This window comes from Cebus imitator, unplaced genomic scaffold (genome assembly GCF_001604975.1).
Source record: "Cebus imitator isolate Cc_AM_T3 unplaced genomic scaffold, Cebus_imitator-1.0 Scaffold199, whole genome shotgun sequence".
Taxonomy (NCBI): domain Eukaryota; kingdom Metazoa; phylum Chordata; class Mammalia; order Primates; family Cebidae; genus Cebus; species Cebus imitator.
This window is the reverse complement of record NW_016107514.1, coordinates 2,914,574-2,933,242: the sequence shown is the minus strand read 5'-3', so window position 1 is coordinate 2,933,242 and position 18,669 is coordinate 2,914,574. Positions and strand designations below refer to the sequence as shown.

General features: G+C 38.4%; 1 protein-coding gene across 2 annotated transcripts in view; it reads left to right on the top strand.

The window, feature by feature from the left end:
- UBXN2B (UBX domain protein 2B) overlaps positions 1-15,195 on the top strand; it is a 35,284-nt gene extending 20,089 nt beyond the window's left edge. Inside the window, exons 6-8 of one of the 2 annotated variants that reach the window (XM_017547576.2) lie at positions 4,041-4,178; positions 10,142-10,303; positions 11,606-15,195. In XM_017547576.2, coding sequence (XP_017403065.1) covers positions 4,041-4,178; positions 10,142-10,303; positions 11,606-11,768 — 463 coding nt within the window. In that variant the 3' untranslated portion in view covers positions 11,769-15,195. Of the gene's footprint in view, positions 1-226; positions 1,702-4,040; positions 4,179-10,141; positions 10,304-11,605 lie in introns of those variants that run through there. The other variant, XM_037745395.1, reaches the window with a different exon arrangement.
- The last annotated feature ends 3,474 nt before the right edge of the window (positions 15,196-18,669 follow it).

Genomic DNA, 18,669 nt, shown 5'->3' with positions numbered 1-18,669 from the left:
GTCTGGAAATGCAGCATCCACTCACCCTCTGCACTTTCGCTGGGAGCTGCAATCCTGAGCTGCTCCTAAACTGCCATCTTGGATCTCTCTCTCCATTGGCCCATTTAAAAATCTGATGAAACTCTGGACCCAGTTCCAAGAAGAAACATCTTAATGTGACAATCAATGAATTAATTAGTATGTAGCTGCCCACCAACTAAGCCACTGTCCTGCTTACTGTTGACAGGGTGACTCTCATTTCATGTATGCCTGAAATTCAGCAACTTACATTAGAAATCTTTTAATGTGGCATTACTGCTGGCAGAAGATTTCAAAAGGTTAGTTTGAAGTTATAATTTATGAAAATAAACTCAGATACTCAGTGCTCTGCAGAGAACATTGTAACTCACCAGTTCTTTTGGCTAAAGAATGAGGAACCAAATGATTTTGATATAATAATAAAAGCTTTTCTGTGTTATAATTAAACTAGCTGAAAGTGGGTTTATTTCTCAGTAGAAATACAATTGAAGCCAAAGTCGAGCATAAACTGGGGAATTAAGTCGTAGGAAAGGATCAAGTTATACTGTTATAACCAGAGTTATATATACAGGATTATACTCCATAGAGGAATAGGAGGTGGATCTTTTCCAAATGTTGAAATATGTCCAGGGTGAGTGGCTGACATGGAGTGGAGGTTAAATTCATTGGAATAGAAGTAGTGGAGGAACTCTGAAGGAAAGGTATTTTAGAAGACTAATTAACATGAATCTTGAATTTAAATTATATTCAGATACTGTCAGGATACCAAACAAAGGCAACAAATGCTATAAGAAGTATGCAGAGCGTCTGATATCCCCCACCTTGACACTGAATAACAGCAGTGCTCACAAATCCCCATGATGTTTAGATGGTTTCGATGTTTTTGACCTCCCCAAATGTCATGTTGAAATGTGACTTCCACTGTGGAGGTGGGCATATGGGAGGTGTTTGGATCATGGGGTGGACCCCTCACAAATGGCTTAGTGCCATCCTCGTGGTAATGAATGAGTTCTTGTTCTGGCAGTTCAAGCGAGAGCTGAATCTTTAAAAGAGCCTAGCATCTCCCCTTCTCTCTTGCTTCCACTCTTGTTGTGTGACACACCAGGTCCCCCTTTGCCTTCTACCATGATTGTAAGTTCTCTGAGGCTTCACTAGAAGCAGAATCTGGTGCCATGCTACTTGTACCTCCTGCAGAACCATGAGCCGAAATAAATCTTTTTGCTTAATAAATTACCCAGCCTCAGGTATTCCTTTATAGCAGTACAAACAGACTAATACAGAAAATTGATACCAAGGAGTAGGGCATCGCCCAAAAGAAGGCTGAAGTTGTGGAAGCGTCTTTGGAACTGGGTAATAGGCAGTGATTGGAAGAGTTTGGATTTCCCTGAAGAAGACACACAAAGGAAAGTTTGAAACTTCTTAGAGACTTCTCAAGTGGTTGTGACCAAAGTACTGATAGAAATATGGACAGTGAAGGCCAGGCTGATGAACTCTCAGATAGAAATGAGGAAGTTATTGGGAACTGGAGTAAAGGCCACCCTTGTTATGCCCTGGCAAAGGACTTGGCTGCATTGTTTCTATACTCTAAGGCTTTGTGGAAGGTTGAACTTAAGAGAGTGATGATCTAGGGTATCTGGAAGAAATTTCTTTTTCTTTTCTTTTCTTTTTTTTTTTTTTTTTTTTTTTTTTGAAATGGAGTTGGGCTCTTTTGCCCATGCTGCAGTGCAGTGGCACTATCTCGGCTCATTGCAACCTCCACCTCTCATGTTCAAGCGATTCTCCTGCATCAGCCTCCTGAGAGCTGGGATTACAGGCGACCACCACCATGCCCAGCTATTTTTTATATTTTTAGTAGAGACGGGGTTTCACCATCTTAGCCAGGCTGATCTTGAACTCCTGACCTCGTGATCCACCCACCTCGTCTTCCCAGAGTGCTGGGATTATAGGAGTGAGCTACCATACCCAGCCCTGGTGGAAGAAATTTCTAAACAGCAGAACATTCAAGAGGTGTTAAGGCAGCTTCTAACAACCTGTGGTCAGACATGGGAGCAAATAAATGACTTAAAGTTGGAACTCGTATTTAAAAGAGAAGCAGAGCCAGTTGAAGTTTGGAAAATTCTCTTCCTGGCCATGTAGTAGAGAAGGAAAAAGTGTTTTCAGAGCAGAATGCAAGCCGGCTGTGGAGCAACCACTTGATAGATTTGTATGAATAGAAGAGAGCCTAGCCTAGTGCTACTAACCAAGATGTCAGGAAAAAGGCCTTGAAGGCATTTCAGAGGCCTTTATGGCAGCCCCCTGCCATCACAGGCCCAGAGTCCTAGGAGGAAATTGTGGTTTTAGAAGTCAAACTCAGGGCCCAGCTGCCCTGTGCAGCCTCTGGACGCCGTTCCCAGCATCCCAGCTGCTGCAACTCCAGCCACAGCTCAAAGAGCCCCAGATATAGCACGGGCCTCTGCTTGTTCTCAAGGGCACAAGGCATTGTGAGCCTTGGTGGCTTCCACATGGTGTTAAGCCTACAGGCACACAGAATGCGTGAGTGAAGGAGGCATGGAAGGCTGCACCTAGATTTCTGAGGATGTATCAGAAATTCTGCGTGCCTAGGCAGAAGCCTGCCACAGGAGCAGAAGGCCCTCAGAGGGACCCTACTAGGGCCATGCCAAAGGGAAATGTGAGGTTGGAGCCCCCAGACAGAGTGCCCGCTGGCACACTGCCTAGTAGAGCTGTTGGAAGAAGGTGCCACCCTCCAGACCCAAGAATGATAGAGTCACCAGCAACTCATATCCTGAGCCTGGAAAAGCCACAGGTATCCAATTCCAACCAATGAGAGCAGTCACAGGGCCACAGCTGCCCAAAGCCTTGTTTGGCACCAATATGTCCTGTATGTGGGACATGGAGTCAAGGATTATTTTGGAGCTGTGAGGTTTAATGTCTGCCCTGCTGAGTTTCAGACTTGTGTGGGGCCTGTTGCCTCTTTCTTTTGGAGGATCTCTCTTTCGGAATGGGAATGTTTAACCCAATGCCTGTACCAACATTCTATCTTATAAGTAAATAGTTTCTTTTTTATCTTACAGGATTATAGGTAGAAAGAACATGGCTTGAATCTCAGATGAGATTTTGTATTTTTGAGTTAATGCTAGAATGAGTTAAGACTTTGGGGGACTATTGAGAAGGGATGATTGTATTTTGCAGTGTGACAAGGACATGAGATTTGGCCAGGGGGCACTGGTAGAAATGATATGGTTTGGATATTTTGTTCCCTCCAAATCTCATGTTGAAGTGTGACCTCTGCTCTTGGGGTGGGGCTGGAGGAGGTATTTGGATCATGGAGGTAGATCCCTTATGAATAGCTTCGTGCCATCCCCATCGTAATGAGTGAGTTCTCAGCCTGGTAGCTCACTCAAGAGCCTGGAACCTCCCTCCTCTGTCTTGTGTCTGCTCTTGCTGTGTGATATGCTGGGTCCCCTTTTGCCTTCCACTGTGACTGTAAGTTTTCTGAGATCTCACCAGAAGCCAGATTCTGGTACTCTGTTGCTTGTACAGCCTGCAGAACCATGAGTCAAAGTAAAACTCTTTGCTTTATAAATTACCCAGCCTCGGGTATTTCTTTTTAGCAGTACAAATGGGCTAATACACCCAACAAGCAAAACACCCATATCAATTTTCAGAACTTTCTCCAAAGAGTTTATTAATAAATATCCACATTGTCTTTTATCCTCACAGGAACTTTTTAGTGCTAATTTACAGATAAATTGCTATCTTAAAATTTAACTTTCTAAATGCCAGAAGCACTCCAATTTTGACAACCAAAGCATCCCTGTGTTGAGAGCCACCAAGGAGTAATGTGAAGTAATTTTAAGAAAGATCTACAGGGACTAATCAATCATCATGGAAATTTTTGTGTTATAATTTAAGCAGAAAATTCTGTTTTCCAATGTAGCTTATGAAATAATTACAGTAATCTCAACAATGTAGTTTAATTTTTGAAAAACTTAATGATAACCTTTTTTCCCCCTTTTTAAAAGAGAGATTCCCCTGGAGCTTCAGCGCCTTGTTCATGGTGGCCAAGTGAATTTGGATATGGAGGATCATCAAGATCAAGAATACATAAAACCTAGATTGAGGTTCAAGGCTTTTAGTGGAGAAGGGCAAAAACTTGGAAGGTAAAAATCCTAAAATGAAAAAAATACCTTTGTTGAACATGAATTTTTCTTTGAGAATAAGAAAAGCAAAATGACTTGTGAAGTAAAAACCAAAATATGAACTATGCACATTAGATATACAAATCTGTTAATAGTATTATGTTGTTATATCACTATGATATTGATATTAATAATACTATATAATATTAATACTGAGATTGCAGTTACCATGTTCTTGGCCCTCTAAGACCTACATCTGCATTATCTCACTTACAACAGCCCTTTGATATAAACACAGTTATTACTTCATTTTGCAGATGCAGTAATTTGCCCAGGATGATTGAGCTAAGAAATGGCTAGCATGTGGGATTCAAACCCAGGCACTCTGACTCCAGAGCTTGTGCTTTTCACCACTATATTATATGCCTCTTTCAGATTACCTGGTTTCAAAGGAGAGAATTGTAAAGGATTGTTGATGAGATAGAATAATGGATATCTTACATCATAACTGAAGTATGCATGTCTGCCATCAGTAATACCAAGCTCTTGCAGCAGGAGCAGTGTGCTTAGCTTTGTGATTTTCAATAGTTTTTAAACAGCCAAACTCTTGTCAAGTTATGGAAGCCCGGTATGTAAAACCTGAGCTCCTCTGATTGTCGGTGAAGGAAGGCATTGTCTCTCAGACATTTCCAAAGAACCTTAGGACATTGAAGAGCACAGTTTCAAAACCAGTGTGCATGGCAGAATGTTTAGTGGTTCCTTTATAATAGTCATGGCTTAATGTGATCTTAGAAATTGTAAAATATGTTGGTAAAAGTTACCCTCTACTTGTCCACATACTGTTGCAGGTGATACAGAATTGCCGCATTGGGGATGTTTCCAGTGTACCCTTTGGTGCATCCTTTGCTTCTCTTCATGTGATTCCTTCCCTTCCAAGCCCTTTTCAGCTGCCTGGTGCACACTGGTTGTCTCTTCTCCTCCCATTTTTCAAGATAGGAAAGAATTCATTATTGCTTCTTTATACTTTGCTATCTCTAGTCTTCCTTTTTGTATTCTCCTGATAGTGACTGGTTCTGGGGACCTAAAGGAAATACAGGAATTTATGTTGACCTGTTTTTCTCAGGACACAAACTCTTCAATTTTCAGTCACAGGCCTACTTGGAATTTTCGCCCTCATCTTTTCTTTCCTGCCATGTCCAGACTGGAGTACAGTGGTGCACTCATAGCTCACTGCTGCCTTGACCTCCTGGGCTCAAGCAAGCTTCCTACCCCATTCTCCTGACTAGCTGGAACTACAGGCACTGCTGAGCCCAGCTAATTTTTTTTCTTTTTAGTCTTTGTAGAGATGTGGGTCTCACTATGTTGTCCAGGCTGGTCTTGAATTTTTGGCCTCAAGCTGTTCTTCTGCCTTGGCCTGCCAATGTGCCTGGGTTACAGGCATGAGCCACTATCCATGGCCAGGCTTATCCTGAATTGTAAAATACTATGTTTTTACTCCTCTTGTGATCAACATACATATGTATATATATTTTTTACATTTTCTCACACTTCTCATTTTTACTTAATATTTATTGAGGTTATGATTTTTAAGTAGAATGCAGATAAAATGCCTGGTCATCTCTTTGCTATGTACGTTTTCCTTCTCTATTATTTAAATGTATGACCAAGAATTTATGTTAGACTGCACATCCTTGTTAGTAGACATACAGTAAATCTGGAATTGGAATTAAAGAAGGTAGCATAAAGGGAAGGCATCTGAGAAGAGCCAGCAGTTATTAAATGCATGAAAATAAGGATATTATCTCACAAAGATCATTTTCCTTTTAAGGCAAATAGCTAGAGAAAATAATAGAAAAGAAAGGAGAAACTGATGGAAGAAAGTGAGAGATCAGTGGTAATAATGCCATGTTAATTTACTAGCCATGTTGATCAGGATTCTGATTATAGAAAACAGAATCTACTTGCTAGTAGTAATAGGTTTCTTACGGGATCTTGTGTAGTTTATAGAATATCTGGAAGAGACAAACAAACCAAGCTTTCCTTAGCCAGGAGAAAGAAACACAATAGAACAGTGTTCTAGAGACATACCTATGCCCCCCAATCAGGTGCTCTGTCCCCATGAAACTAGGGACTAGATACTAGGACATTCTGTCATAAAGAAGTGCCTCCACTGCCTTGGTAACCAGAAGAGCTACAGAGTTTTCACTTTGCAGTGCTACTTCCACCAAACAAGTAGATGTTTGTTTCCTTGGTGGAAGGGTAGAGTTATGAAATCCTAGCTGCAAGAGAGTCTGAGAGATGTAGTCTTTAGAATTTTCAGCTTCTAATAGAGACTTTACACTAGAAGGAGATGAACTTGATGTGAGCCTATATGTACACAAACCCAAATGTTGAATAAGCAAATATCGTATATTCTAAAGAATTACATATAGAACATTGTATATTAAAGATTTACATTAAGACATATATTAAGAGTTTAATAGTTAACCTTCATTAGAAAGTAACTTTCTAAAATAGCTTGGTTCCCTAGGGTTCCAGATTTACTGAACAGGACATAAAAAGAAGCAAGTAAAACAGAAATGAAAATAATCCATTGTTTTCCATAGATAGCAGTCCAAGTACACACAGAATGTTACACAGATGGAAACAATCTTTTTATGTAATATACAATTGTGGTACAAACCAAAATGCAGTAAAAATGTTACATAGTACCCTCACAATAGAAGAAAGCAAACCATAGATGTAAAACTGCAAATTTACAGTGGTATAAAAAATAGTTTGGTGAGCTAGAGTAGTGCCTAACAGCTAAAAGACCTACAAACTCACGAAGTCATTTTTAATAGGAAGGACTAGTGAGTAGGTGTGCTTGGTAGGCTTTTGAGCTGACATGTATAGTGATAAATTGTGATTTGATCTGCATAAAAACAGCCACTGCCTGTTTGTCCTACTGTTCTGTTCTAAAGATTGTGCTTGCCACTCTCACTCACCTGAGATTTGACTTCATCTGGGGCCCTCCCTGAGGGCTCTCTTCTCTAAAACTTCAAAGCATTTCCTTATCCCAGCTCTTCAACAACTGTGGCCTGACTGGGTTGTCTGCCCCGTGCGTCTCAGTGCTTCTGGGGACAGTCTCAGCTGTGCTGAGCAGGCAGTGCTGTGCCTCCCCAGTCTTACAAGCCTGAGCTGCTTTTCTAAACCCCCTCCTTGACCCCTGCCCCTCACTGTCAGCAAATTTCTTTGCTTCCAGCTTCACTGAGAAAATAGTATCTAACAGGAATTCACAATCTTATTATGTTCCCCTCCAGCCTTCAGGATTATTAATGGTCATTTCCATCCTCCTTTCCCTCCATAAGCTTGAAGAAGAGGGTATTTGTGCTTCTGTCTGAAGGAATTACAACCCACGTCCTTTCCTGCCTTTTGCCTGGAAACCTGTACCAATTAATTTCTCTCTCTTTTCTTTCTTAAAGTTTCTTTTTAATGTAAAAATTTTACCATGGTTTGATCAATTGAATGATACGGAGAAAGTTTTAAATAGCAAACAGATGTGATTTTGAAAGCTAAATATTAGAATTAACATAGCTTGGCCAGGCACAGTGGCTTACTCCTGTAATCCCAGCACTTTGTGAGGCTGGGGGAGGCAGATCACTTGAGATCAGTAGTTCAAGACGAGCCTGGCTAATATGGCAAAACCCCATCTCTACAAAAAACAAAAAAAAAAAAAAAAAAAAAAAAAATTAGCCTCATATGGTGATAGGCACCTATAATCTCAGCTACATGGGAGAGTGAGACAGGAGAATCACCTGAACTCAGGAGGCAGAGGTTGCAGTGAGCTGAGATCACACCTCTGCAGTCCAGCCTGGGTAACAGAGAGCAAAACTGCATCTCAGAAAAATAAAGTAAAACAAATAACATAACTTTTTAAGCTGGTTTTTTAATACCACACTACCAGCTTATCCAGCTGTCTGTCTGGGTGGTTCTGAGCATGTCTTTTAGTCTCTCTGTGACTCAGTTTCTTTTAGGTAAAATGATGTGGTTGGCCTAAGTTATATTGAAAGTCCATCCATTCCAGTTCTCAAATGTTATTATTCCATATACAGTAGTTTCATTGTGACAGATATACATTTTCTTACGTAGCTTCCCCACCCTGTATTTTCTGTTCTGAGAAGAAGCGTACCTGGTCAGAATCTGCCATAAACAGAAAGCAGTAGATTACAAAAACAACAGAACAACAAGGAGGCAACTGATGTCTGGAAAGAGCCCAAGATAAACCTCAGCTCTCTTATCAATAAGAGTATTAGGGCTTTTTTTCCAGAGTTGTTGTTAGGATAATTATAATACCAACTGTTAGTATTTGTTATTAGGATAATTATGTAGCCAACGGTTAGTAGTGCCAGCTATGTAAAAGCACCATTTGAAGTGCTTGTGTGTCCTAATTAATCTTTATAACAATGCTACTGTTGTCTCTTAGGCACAGTAAGGGTAAGTGACTTGCCTGGTGTAACATAGTAAGTGCAGAGTTGGGATTGAATCCAGGTAATCCGGCTCCGGGAACCATGCTGTTAACACTGCTTCCCAAGCTGATGTGAATGAAATAACAACGTGGCAGAGGTGGTAATGGTGGTACTGATGATGATAATGTGTATACCTGATTATCAGTGAGGAAGAGGTAAAGATGTCCTTTGCATTCAATGTCTCGTGTCTTTTCTCTTGGCTTTTCGTTCCCCTCCCTTGTGTAAGGAACCCTGGACCTTTGGCACAGTAAACCAGATTGGCAGTGCAATTACTTAGGTCCTCAATTCCAAATTAAAAAGAAATTCCTTAATATCTGGTCATTTATTGTAAGTCATAATTTTAACCTTTTGTATATCTTTATATATTTTCATATCACTTCTAAAATTAGTGTCAGGAAATAGCTAATGAAAAAGTGTCAGCAGTTAGTACCAGATAATTTTACCGCTTTGCTATGTACTCTGAGAAACTTTTTGATTGGGAGTAAGAGTCATGATGATTTAGTTTTATGTTGGACTAAAGCCCAAATGCTCATAGAACTTTTATACTGATAAATATGTAGATAGATGTGTCTTTTTTCCGAATAATGTATAGAAAACCATCTAAATCTTATTGTTCAAGAGAATAAACTTCAAGGCTATCAAAAATCCCTTGAGATGACTGAGAAAATTGGGCTAAGTTTCTTTTAATCTTTTAACCAAAAGGCACTGTATTTTTGACAGTCACTTTTGGCATATACTGTCTGATCATCCAGCTAGTGTTAGAAGGGGCTAAAACAGCAATGCTAGGGTCACTAGTAACCAAGCTCAGATGGTAAGATGTTCTATTAAATTAGCTTCATTATGAATTTATTGTCATGTTTTAACATTTTACTCTTCACTAATACTTAAAAATTCTCTTTTGCAAAGTAGTGCTTGAATCAGATGTTTTTAAGTAATATTAGCCAAGTTTAAGTGAATTTAGTGCTGATAATATGTACACAATAGCTGGCACCTGTTGAACCACTGTGTTCTAGGCACAATATTAAGGACTTAACTGGCATAATACACCTCCATAACATAGTATTATTCCCTCATTTTGTAAATGATAGAACTGGGATTCAAAATCATTGATGGACTTACTCAGCTTTACACAATTGACATTGCTGGGATGTGAAACCATGTCTGTCTGTGCTCTCATTCTTTGACACTAACTCAGAGTTGCTCATATTTCTAACTAACACTGATTTGCTAAACAGTCTGATGAAATTGCAGACAGTTAAACGAGGAAAGGATGCAAAGTTAGGCTTTTGAGAGAGATTAGATAAACCAAATCAGAATCATAGGATCCAAAGTAACTTTACTGTAAAGAAAGAGGTTGAAAGAAGTATAGGAGACTCAAGTGAAGCCATATTCTGAGTGTTTATCTGCTCTCTTCAGTTTTTCATATATTTGACATATTCAGATTTGTGTTCTAATTCTTTAATTCCTCTTTCTTAGCCTTACACCTGAAATAGTCAGTACACCTTCTTCTCCAGAAGAGGAGGATAAATCAATACTTAATGCAGTTGTTCTTATTGATGATTCAATCCCAACAACAAAAATTCAAATCAGGTTAGCAGATGGGAGTCGTTTGATACAAAGATTCAATAGTACACACAGGTAAGCTTCTTTACCAGTGGGGGTCCTGTTTGCTATTATACGCTGGGTTGCTTACCTAAGTAAAACTATGTAACATGAGTAATGAAGAATATGATATTCTTTAGGTTTACTTTTGAAGTAAGTTTTTGACAGAAGAAACATTTTTAAAAGAATAATAGCTGCGTATAAGAAATGAAATATATGGTGTTTAAACAGTTTGTATAAACTATCAAAATAGTAATGAGATCTCAGGTATCACACAAAAATAAATTAAGAACTATAGCTTTGTGTTGTTGCCAAAACTATAATGAAGTAGAATCAGATTTAACATTGTAAAACCTTTTTGGGACTTTATTCATTTAAAAATTTGTTATAATTTTGATGGGAATCAATTTTCTATATAGCAAATACTTCATAATATAAATGTATAGTATAAATAAAGTTGAATTGTACTCTTGTCCGGAACTTCAGATAGTGTTAAATGTTCTTTTTATGTTGATTGATTTGTACATCAACATATGATTTGTCCATTGAGGCAAGACCCTAACAGATACATTTATGATGTTGGTTGAATTACTGTATTTATGTGAGAGTAATTATTTAAAATTATGACAACACATTTCATAGTTTTAGACTCACTTTGCCACAGACCAATCATAGTTACCTTTTTCTGGATCATATGCTGCTAACATATTTTATACTCCAAAAAAATTGTAGGACCTGCACCTTTTTTTTTTTTTTTGGAGACAGAGCCTCACTCCGTCTCCCAGGCTGGAGTGCAGTGGTAGGATATCTCAGCCCACTGCAAACTCTGCCTTCCAGGTTCAAGCAGTTCTCATGCCTCAGCCTCCTGAGTAGCTGGGATTACAGGCAGGCACCAACCACTATGCCCAGATAACTTTTTCTGTTTTTAGTAGAGATGGTGTTTCACCATGTTAGTGAGGCTAGTCTTGAATTCCTGGCCTCAAGTGATCCACCCACTTCAGCCTCCCAAAGTGCTAGAATTACAGGTGTGAGCCACCATGCACAGCCAGCCCTGCACTTTTAAAATAACAACATTAGTACACTTACTTTATGCATAACTTACCTTAAGATTTTTTATATTTTACAGGAAAAGCAAATGTTAAGTACACTCTAAAGTTACTTTACATTTTAACTTAAGCCTAAGATAAATCTTTCAATTGAAATACTATATATTAAAGAAAGTTATAACACCTTTTATAAAGACTAAAATTTTGTGATTTTTATGATTTAATTTTAACTTAAGCTTACATGAAAATATGATTTTTTACGTTATAAATTATTTTTGTCTTGTTTCTTCAGGATCCTGGATGTCCGGAACTTTATTGTACAGTCTCGTCCTGAATTTGCCACTCTTGACTTTATTCTCGTGACTTCATTTCCGAATAAAGAGCTAACAGATGAAAGCCTGACACTGCAAGAAGCAGATATCCTTAACACTGTGTTACTCCAGCAACTAAAATAATACTGCTCCTGTCCATGCAGTAGCATGTGGGAATAGATGATATGCCATATTAATAAGGACAGTGCTTCCAGCATTAAAAACAACCAAATTATTTTTATTATTTCTACAGATAAATTTTGGTTTTATTGTTATTCTGTCTTCCAACCTGAATATAGACAAATTTGGATTAGGAACAGACTTCGAGATAAGTATGTTTGAGTTTTTAGTTGAAGGACTGGCTTATGTTGATAGTTTTTGGATTTCTAGGCAGATCAGTTTGTTCCATGCTTAGTGTTAATGTAACAACATTTGTTTGCAGAAAAAAATAAACAAAACCCCTTTTTGATAAGATGCATTCAGTAAAATTTGCACTAAAGTTTCTTGATGCAGCATTGACCAACAGCCATTAAGAAATCTTTTGATCACATAAGTTGAAAATTTGTCTGTAATATATACTGAAAAGCGTCTATTTTGATTTTGAAATTGTTTGATCATACAATAATTATTTCTTCTATTAAGACTTTACACATCCTTTTTACTTACTGATTTAGGTGTGTTCCTAGTATCAGAAAATACATTTTTGCCTTGTGTTTTATAGAATTATGACCGTCGTGAACTTAAACAAAAACACGTAAAGGTCAGCAGTTCTTAAGAAGATACAGTAAACAGCAACAACATTTTAAAATCCAGTAATTACAGTTCCTCCCAGAGCTTGCCTTGATCACATTCATTTATTCATTCAACACATTTTTCTATGAAACTCCCTATTTACATTAAACACTATTCTATGTGCTCAACCTAGAATGTCTTCTCCAGAACAAGACTAGTGTAGAAATACAGGAGTGTAAATTCTGTCAGACAGACTGGATCTAAAGAATTACCAGCATAAATGTTTGCATTTCTCCTGAAGCCAGAAGCTTTTCCTTCTTCCGAGACACCATTTCATCTTTAGTTATCACTTCTGGTTAGTTTTCCATTGCTGCCATAACAAGTTACAAAGTAAGGCTTAAAATACCACAAATTTAATTATCTTAGAAATTCTATAGGTTAGGAGTCCAAATGGGTTTTGCGGTGCTAAGATCAGTTTGTTGGCAGAGCTGTATTCCTTTCAGGAGGCTGTACAGGGGAATCATTTCCTTGTCATTCCACCTTCTAGAGGATATCTGTATTCCTTGGCTTGTGACCTTTCTTCCGTCTTAAAAACCAGCACTGTTCCATCTCTATGACCCTTCTATTATCACATCTCTCTGACACCAGCCTGGGGAGGTTCTCTGCAGGACTCATGATTAAATGAGGCCCACTGGATAAACCTAGGCTTATCTCCTCATCTTGAAATCCATAGTAACCTTAATTACATCTGCAAAATCTCTTTTACCATTTAAGGTTACATGCAGATTTTGAGATTAGGACATGAACATTTTACATAGAACATTATTCTTCTTGCCTACTACATTCATCAGCCCATGTTAAAGATTCAGGGTGGCCCTTTATTAAAGATTCAGAGCCATCACAAAATAAATTTACCTCACTCATAGGTGCTCAAAAGTCACAACCCATTATTACAGCATCAACTCTAAATCCAAAATCTTATATGAGTCTCACCAACTCAAAAGTCTCAAATCTCACATTAAAGCCATCTAAATTAAATTTGGGAGAGAATCTGGGTGTGATATCTCAGTTCTCCGGGCTTGTGACTGTCTCAGAGTCATTTTTACTTTTTCACAAAAGGTAGCCCACATTTCCAACTGAGTATCAGCTTATTAGCTTGTTTCTTTTATATTCTCTAAAGCTTTCTGTTAAAAATGGTGGTGTTTCTGCTGCTATAACATTGTCAGGAAACTGTGGGTCTCTTACATATGTCATGGGGATTCACTCATTTAGATAGGAGGCTGCTCACATCTTTGCTGGAAAATCCTGTCTCTATTTGTGGCTTTTTCTGAAATAGCTGAGCGGATGCATGTTACACACCCTTAATCTCTTCAAAGAGCCTTTTGTGTGACCTGATACTCAGACCTTTTGATGTTTCTGAAGTATTAGCAAAAGGTTATACAGCCATACCTTCATCGCTTTCTCTAGAGAAGGCTGTCCTGACAGTGAATCTTTTAGTTTTAGCAGCTTTTGCCATTTGAATAGGCCGTGAATTTCCCAAATCAAGTCCTGGCTTCTTTATATTTAACAGCTCTTCCCTCAATTTATCTACCTCCTTCTATATTTTACTATAATCAGCAAAAAGACAGCAGGCTGTACCTTCCACAGTTTGCTTGGAAATATCCTCAGCTAAATATTGAAGTCATCACTTAAAAATTCTGTTTTACACATAACTGCAGGACACAATTCAGCTTATTTTTTTGCCACTATGTAACAAGGTTCCCTTTCCTCCAGTTTTCCAATAACATATTCCTCATTTTCTTCTAAGCCCTCAATGGCAGTGTCTTTAATGTTATTCCAATTAATAATCTATTCATGATGAGTTAGATATTCTATGGCAGTCTAAGTATTCGCTATCATACTCTGACCTTCCTTCGAGCCTGCCCTAGCATTAACATTCCATATTTCTACTACAGTCTGTTTAAGGCAATTTAGCTTCTTTCTGTCATGCTCCTCAGAATTCTTCCAGCCTCTCTACCTACTGCCCAGCTCCAGAGCTACTTTTTCATTTTTAGGTATTTGTTACAGCACCACTCCAAGTACCTAGAAAAGTCTTTTATGCCTACTTCACTGCCAGAAGACTTGAATATGCTACTAGGAGATTTGGAATTCACCTTTCTCCAGGGTCACTGCTTATTTCAAAGAGGTGAATTTACCTGTGCTAGGGTTTTCATACTGAGAGTACTACCAGACCTACCACAGGATGAAAGTGGTGATCCCAGCACCACAGGGAAGAGGAATTCTTCTCAAAATAAGCCCTACTCCTTTTCACTTACTGAAAACTACATGTATACAGCCAGCCCCAATTCAAAAAGATTACCAGGTGTAAAACAACCTTTTCAGGAGTCAAAATCATCTTCTGAAGAAAATGATTTTTTAAAAGAAATGAACATTTTAAATTAAAGGGCATTGTCCTGTTTTGGATTAACAAAACAGGAAAAATAACCAAACCTTGTAAAATTATTTGAAATTTTCTTGTTTTTATCAGTTGGGTGCCTATGGATGCACATACAGAAATAACTGCCATTTTTTGTATATAATAGTCTTCCAAAATACAGAGATTTACATTAGGAGAGAATTAAACATCCAGGAGGGATGAACAGTATTTCATGTGTGCTATGTAATGTTTTGCTCATCAAGAGATTTTCATGAATTATTTTTACTACTGCAGTCATTCTTATAATCATGTCAAAAAAGATGTCACAGTGAACAGACAACCATGTGTAAGGTCAGTCATTTTTGCATGATCTATGTAATCAAAAAATTTGAAGTGTCTGCTTATCAATAAAGAATGTTTTCATTCTAAAGGTTTTTCAAATTTTCTTTGATTTGTAGTTTTGAGTGGCCGAATAGATTATTTTAACATGAATAACATTTCCTATGGTTTAATTACCCTTGGTGCACCTTTTTCAGGGACAGAGAAGGAACTGGTTGTAGCAGTATTACCGGAATTTACTGTTACTGTTTCTGTTTTTATTCTACCCAAATAAAAACGTTCAGGTGCTTCTTTTTTTGCCACAGTGGATTTCTGAAAACATTGTAACAACTGTGAAAGGAAAATAAATCTTAGGACCCCAGAATCAGTAAACTAAAGGAAAAAGTCAAGCTGGGAACTGCTTAGTGCAAACCTGCCTCCCATCTCCCACTCATTCTATTCAAAGTTATCCCTCTGCTCATGGAAATAAAGTCCTGTCTGATTGCCTCCTTGGGAAAGGCTAATCAGAAACTCAAAAGAATGCCACTGTTTGTCTCTTATCTACCTATGCCCTGGAATTCCTTTCCCACACTTTGAGTTGTCCTGCCTTTGTGTTCTGATCCAATGTTCATCTTACATATATGGGTTGATGTCTCATGTCTCCCCAAAATCTATAAAACCAAGCTGTGCCCTAACCACCTTGGGCTCATGTCATCGGGACCTCCTGAGGCTGTGTCACAGGTGCGCATCCTTAACCTTGGCAAAACTTCCTATATTGAGACCCATCTCAGGTATTTGGAGTTCGTGCAACGTATATTGTTGAAAAGTGTATCATGTCAAAGTGGCCTTATCTGGGATGACAGCCAAGGTTTATTGTCTCATGGCCATGGAGATCAAGGATGCCAACACACAAAGACGTTAGGAGCTGAACTTTAACAGGCAAAAGAAATAGACAAATGGGATCTAATTAAACTCCAGAGCTTCTGTACAGCAAAAGAAACCATCATTAGAGTGAATCGGCAACCAACAGAATGGAAAAAAATTTTTGCATCTACCCTTCTGACAAAGGGCTAGTATCCAGAATCTACAAAGATCTAAAACAGATAATACAAGAAAAAAATAACCCCATTCAAAAGTGGGAGAAGGATATGAACAGACACTTTTCAAAAGAGGACATATAGGAGGCCAACAAACATGAAAAAATGCTCATCATCACTGGTCATTAGAGAAATGCAAATCAAAACCACAATGAGATATCTCACGCCAGTTAGAATGGTGATCATTAAAAAATCTGGGGACAACAGATGCTGGAGAGGATGTGGAGAAATAGGAGCACTCTTACACAGTTGGTGGGAGTGTAAATTAGTTCAACCATTGTGGAAGGCAGTATGGTGATTTCTCAAGGATCTAGAAATAGAAATTCCATTTGACCCAGCAATCCCACTACTGGATATATACCTAAAGAACTATAAATTGTTCTATAAAGACACATGCACGTATATGTTCATTGCAGCCCTGTGTACAATAGCAAAGACCTGGAACCAACCCAAATGCCCATCAATGATAGACTGGACAAAGAAAATGTGGCATATATACACCATGGAAACTACACAGCCATAAAAAACGATGAGTTTGTGTCCTTTGTCGGGACTTGGATGCATCTGGAAACCGTCAGTCTCGGCAAAGTGACACAAGAACAGAAAGCCGAACACCATATGTTCTCACACATAGGTGAGTGTTGAACAACGAGAACATGTGGACTCAGGAAGAGGAGCATCATACACTGGGGACAGTTGGTGGGGTAGGAGAGAGACAGTGGGGAGTGGGAAGGGATAACATGGGGAGAAATGCCGGATATAGTATGCACCTAAAGTAAAATAAATAAATAAATAAAAAGATTTTTGGACGTGCAGATTGCATTTTATAAATAGAATTTTAAAATAATTTAAAAAATAAAAAGAGACGAGCTCTTTACTACCAAGAGGGGTCCTGGAAAAATTGATTGCTGATCCACAGTGAAATACAGGGAGGGTTATAGACGAGCTAATGGGGAGGTAGTGTCTGGTGTACATAGAGTATGAAAAACCAGTTAGGACCAGGTGTGCCATCAGCATAGGGTGCAAATCTCTGGCAGCCCCCAACCCAATCTTCTATTATGCAGGTGGGTTCTCTGCCTGAGTTTCTCCATGTTGCCCATTTCTTTCTTACTGTACACGTGCTAACAAAGGAAGATGGAGTTTCCATGGTGGATGTGCCTGGCCCCCAGGTAGCCCTTTTCTATTGGCATAGCTGCAGGCATTCTCCCATGGAAGCTTCCAGCTTCCTTACCTATGTTTGCAGCTCAATCTTTCAGGCTGCTCTGTTAGAAAAGAAATGATTTCTGGGTCTGCTTCTTGTTAAAAGGGAAGTTCTGCTGAGGATTCTTTGGCCCTCACTATCTGCCTAAATAATTTATTTCTAGCTCCTGTATTAGTGTTTGCCTCGTAAGAGTGTCCCTGATCAATGGTGTGAATATATATAATCCTCTGTCAAGTTCTTAAAGTATCTTCTAACCCACATAGTTTATAAAAAGAGCCCTAGTGCACATGTGGAACAAAGAGTGTGTGTGTGTGTGTGTGTGTGTGTGTGTGTGTGTGTGTGTGTGTGTTTTATAGCGTATGAAAATAGCATGTGTGTCCCAGAACTAATAACTAGCTCTAATCCACTTAGCTTAACAGTTTTGCCTCTTTGGGATTTATAGCTATGACCTGGGGACGTGTTCAGGGGAAAACGCTCTTTTAGAAAGTTTGAACTTGATGATTCATTGTCCTTTAGATAAATGTTTCTATGTAAAGCAGAGATACTCAGAATCCTCCTAAGCAGTGGCTACCTTAAATTTTCCTTTGAATCCTATAGTTTGATTTCATGTGGATTCTCTGGCACAATTACAAGTGCAGCTACTCAAAGGGAAGCTACAGGCAAAGAGAATGTTGGTAAACCACTGTTTTGTTGATTGTATCGCAACACTTCTTGCTTTCTTTGGAGGGGGTAACAAACAGTTTAACCTACCAGCATGGACTTAAAGACTTCACACGTAATTAGCAATACAGTGCTTTCTAATGGCTCATGATTATTATTGAATTAAGGTATGTATGGTAATTAGGCAACATTAAAACAGGGTTAAGAAATTAAAAGGTTTTTCCTCACAAGAGTCTCTTTACTGTCCTTTACCTCCTTCCATTTACCTCCTTCCGTTTACACTGGCTTGGAAATAGTGTTTAAAATGGCTCACAAATAGTGTCCATATTTAAGCCAGTGCCTTTTCTCACTTTAACCTTGGAGATAGAAGAATATTTAAAATGAGGACATGTCCCTTCTGTTATGCCTGTATTGATTTTTTGTTTGTGTTTACCTTACGTAGTATACTTTTCAGTGTACTTTTTAGAACATTCTTAATTATAAAAGGTCTTTCCTCGTAGTTTCTGTATTTGACATCTTCCCTATTTTATTCTTCAGTTTTATCTTTGTGGGAAAGTCTTGTTGAACAGATTTTATCATTTTTATCAGGAATGGTAAAAACTATAATGTTTGGTTTTCTTT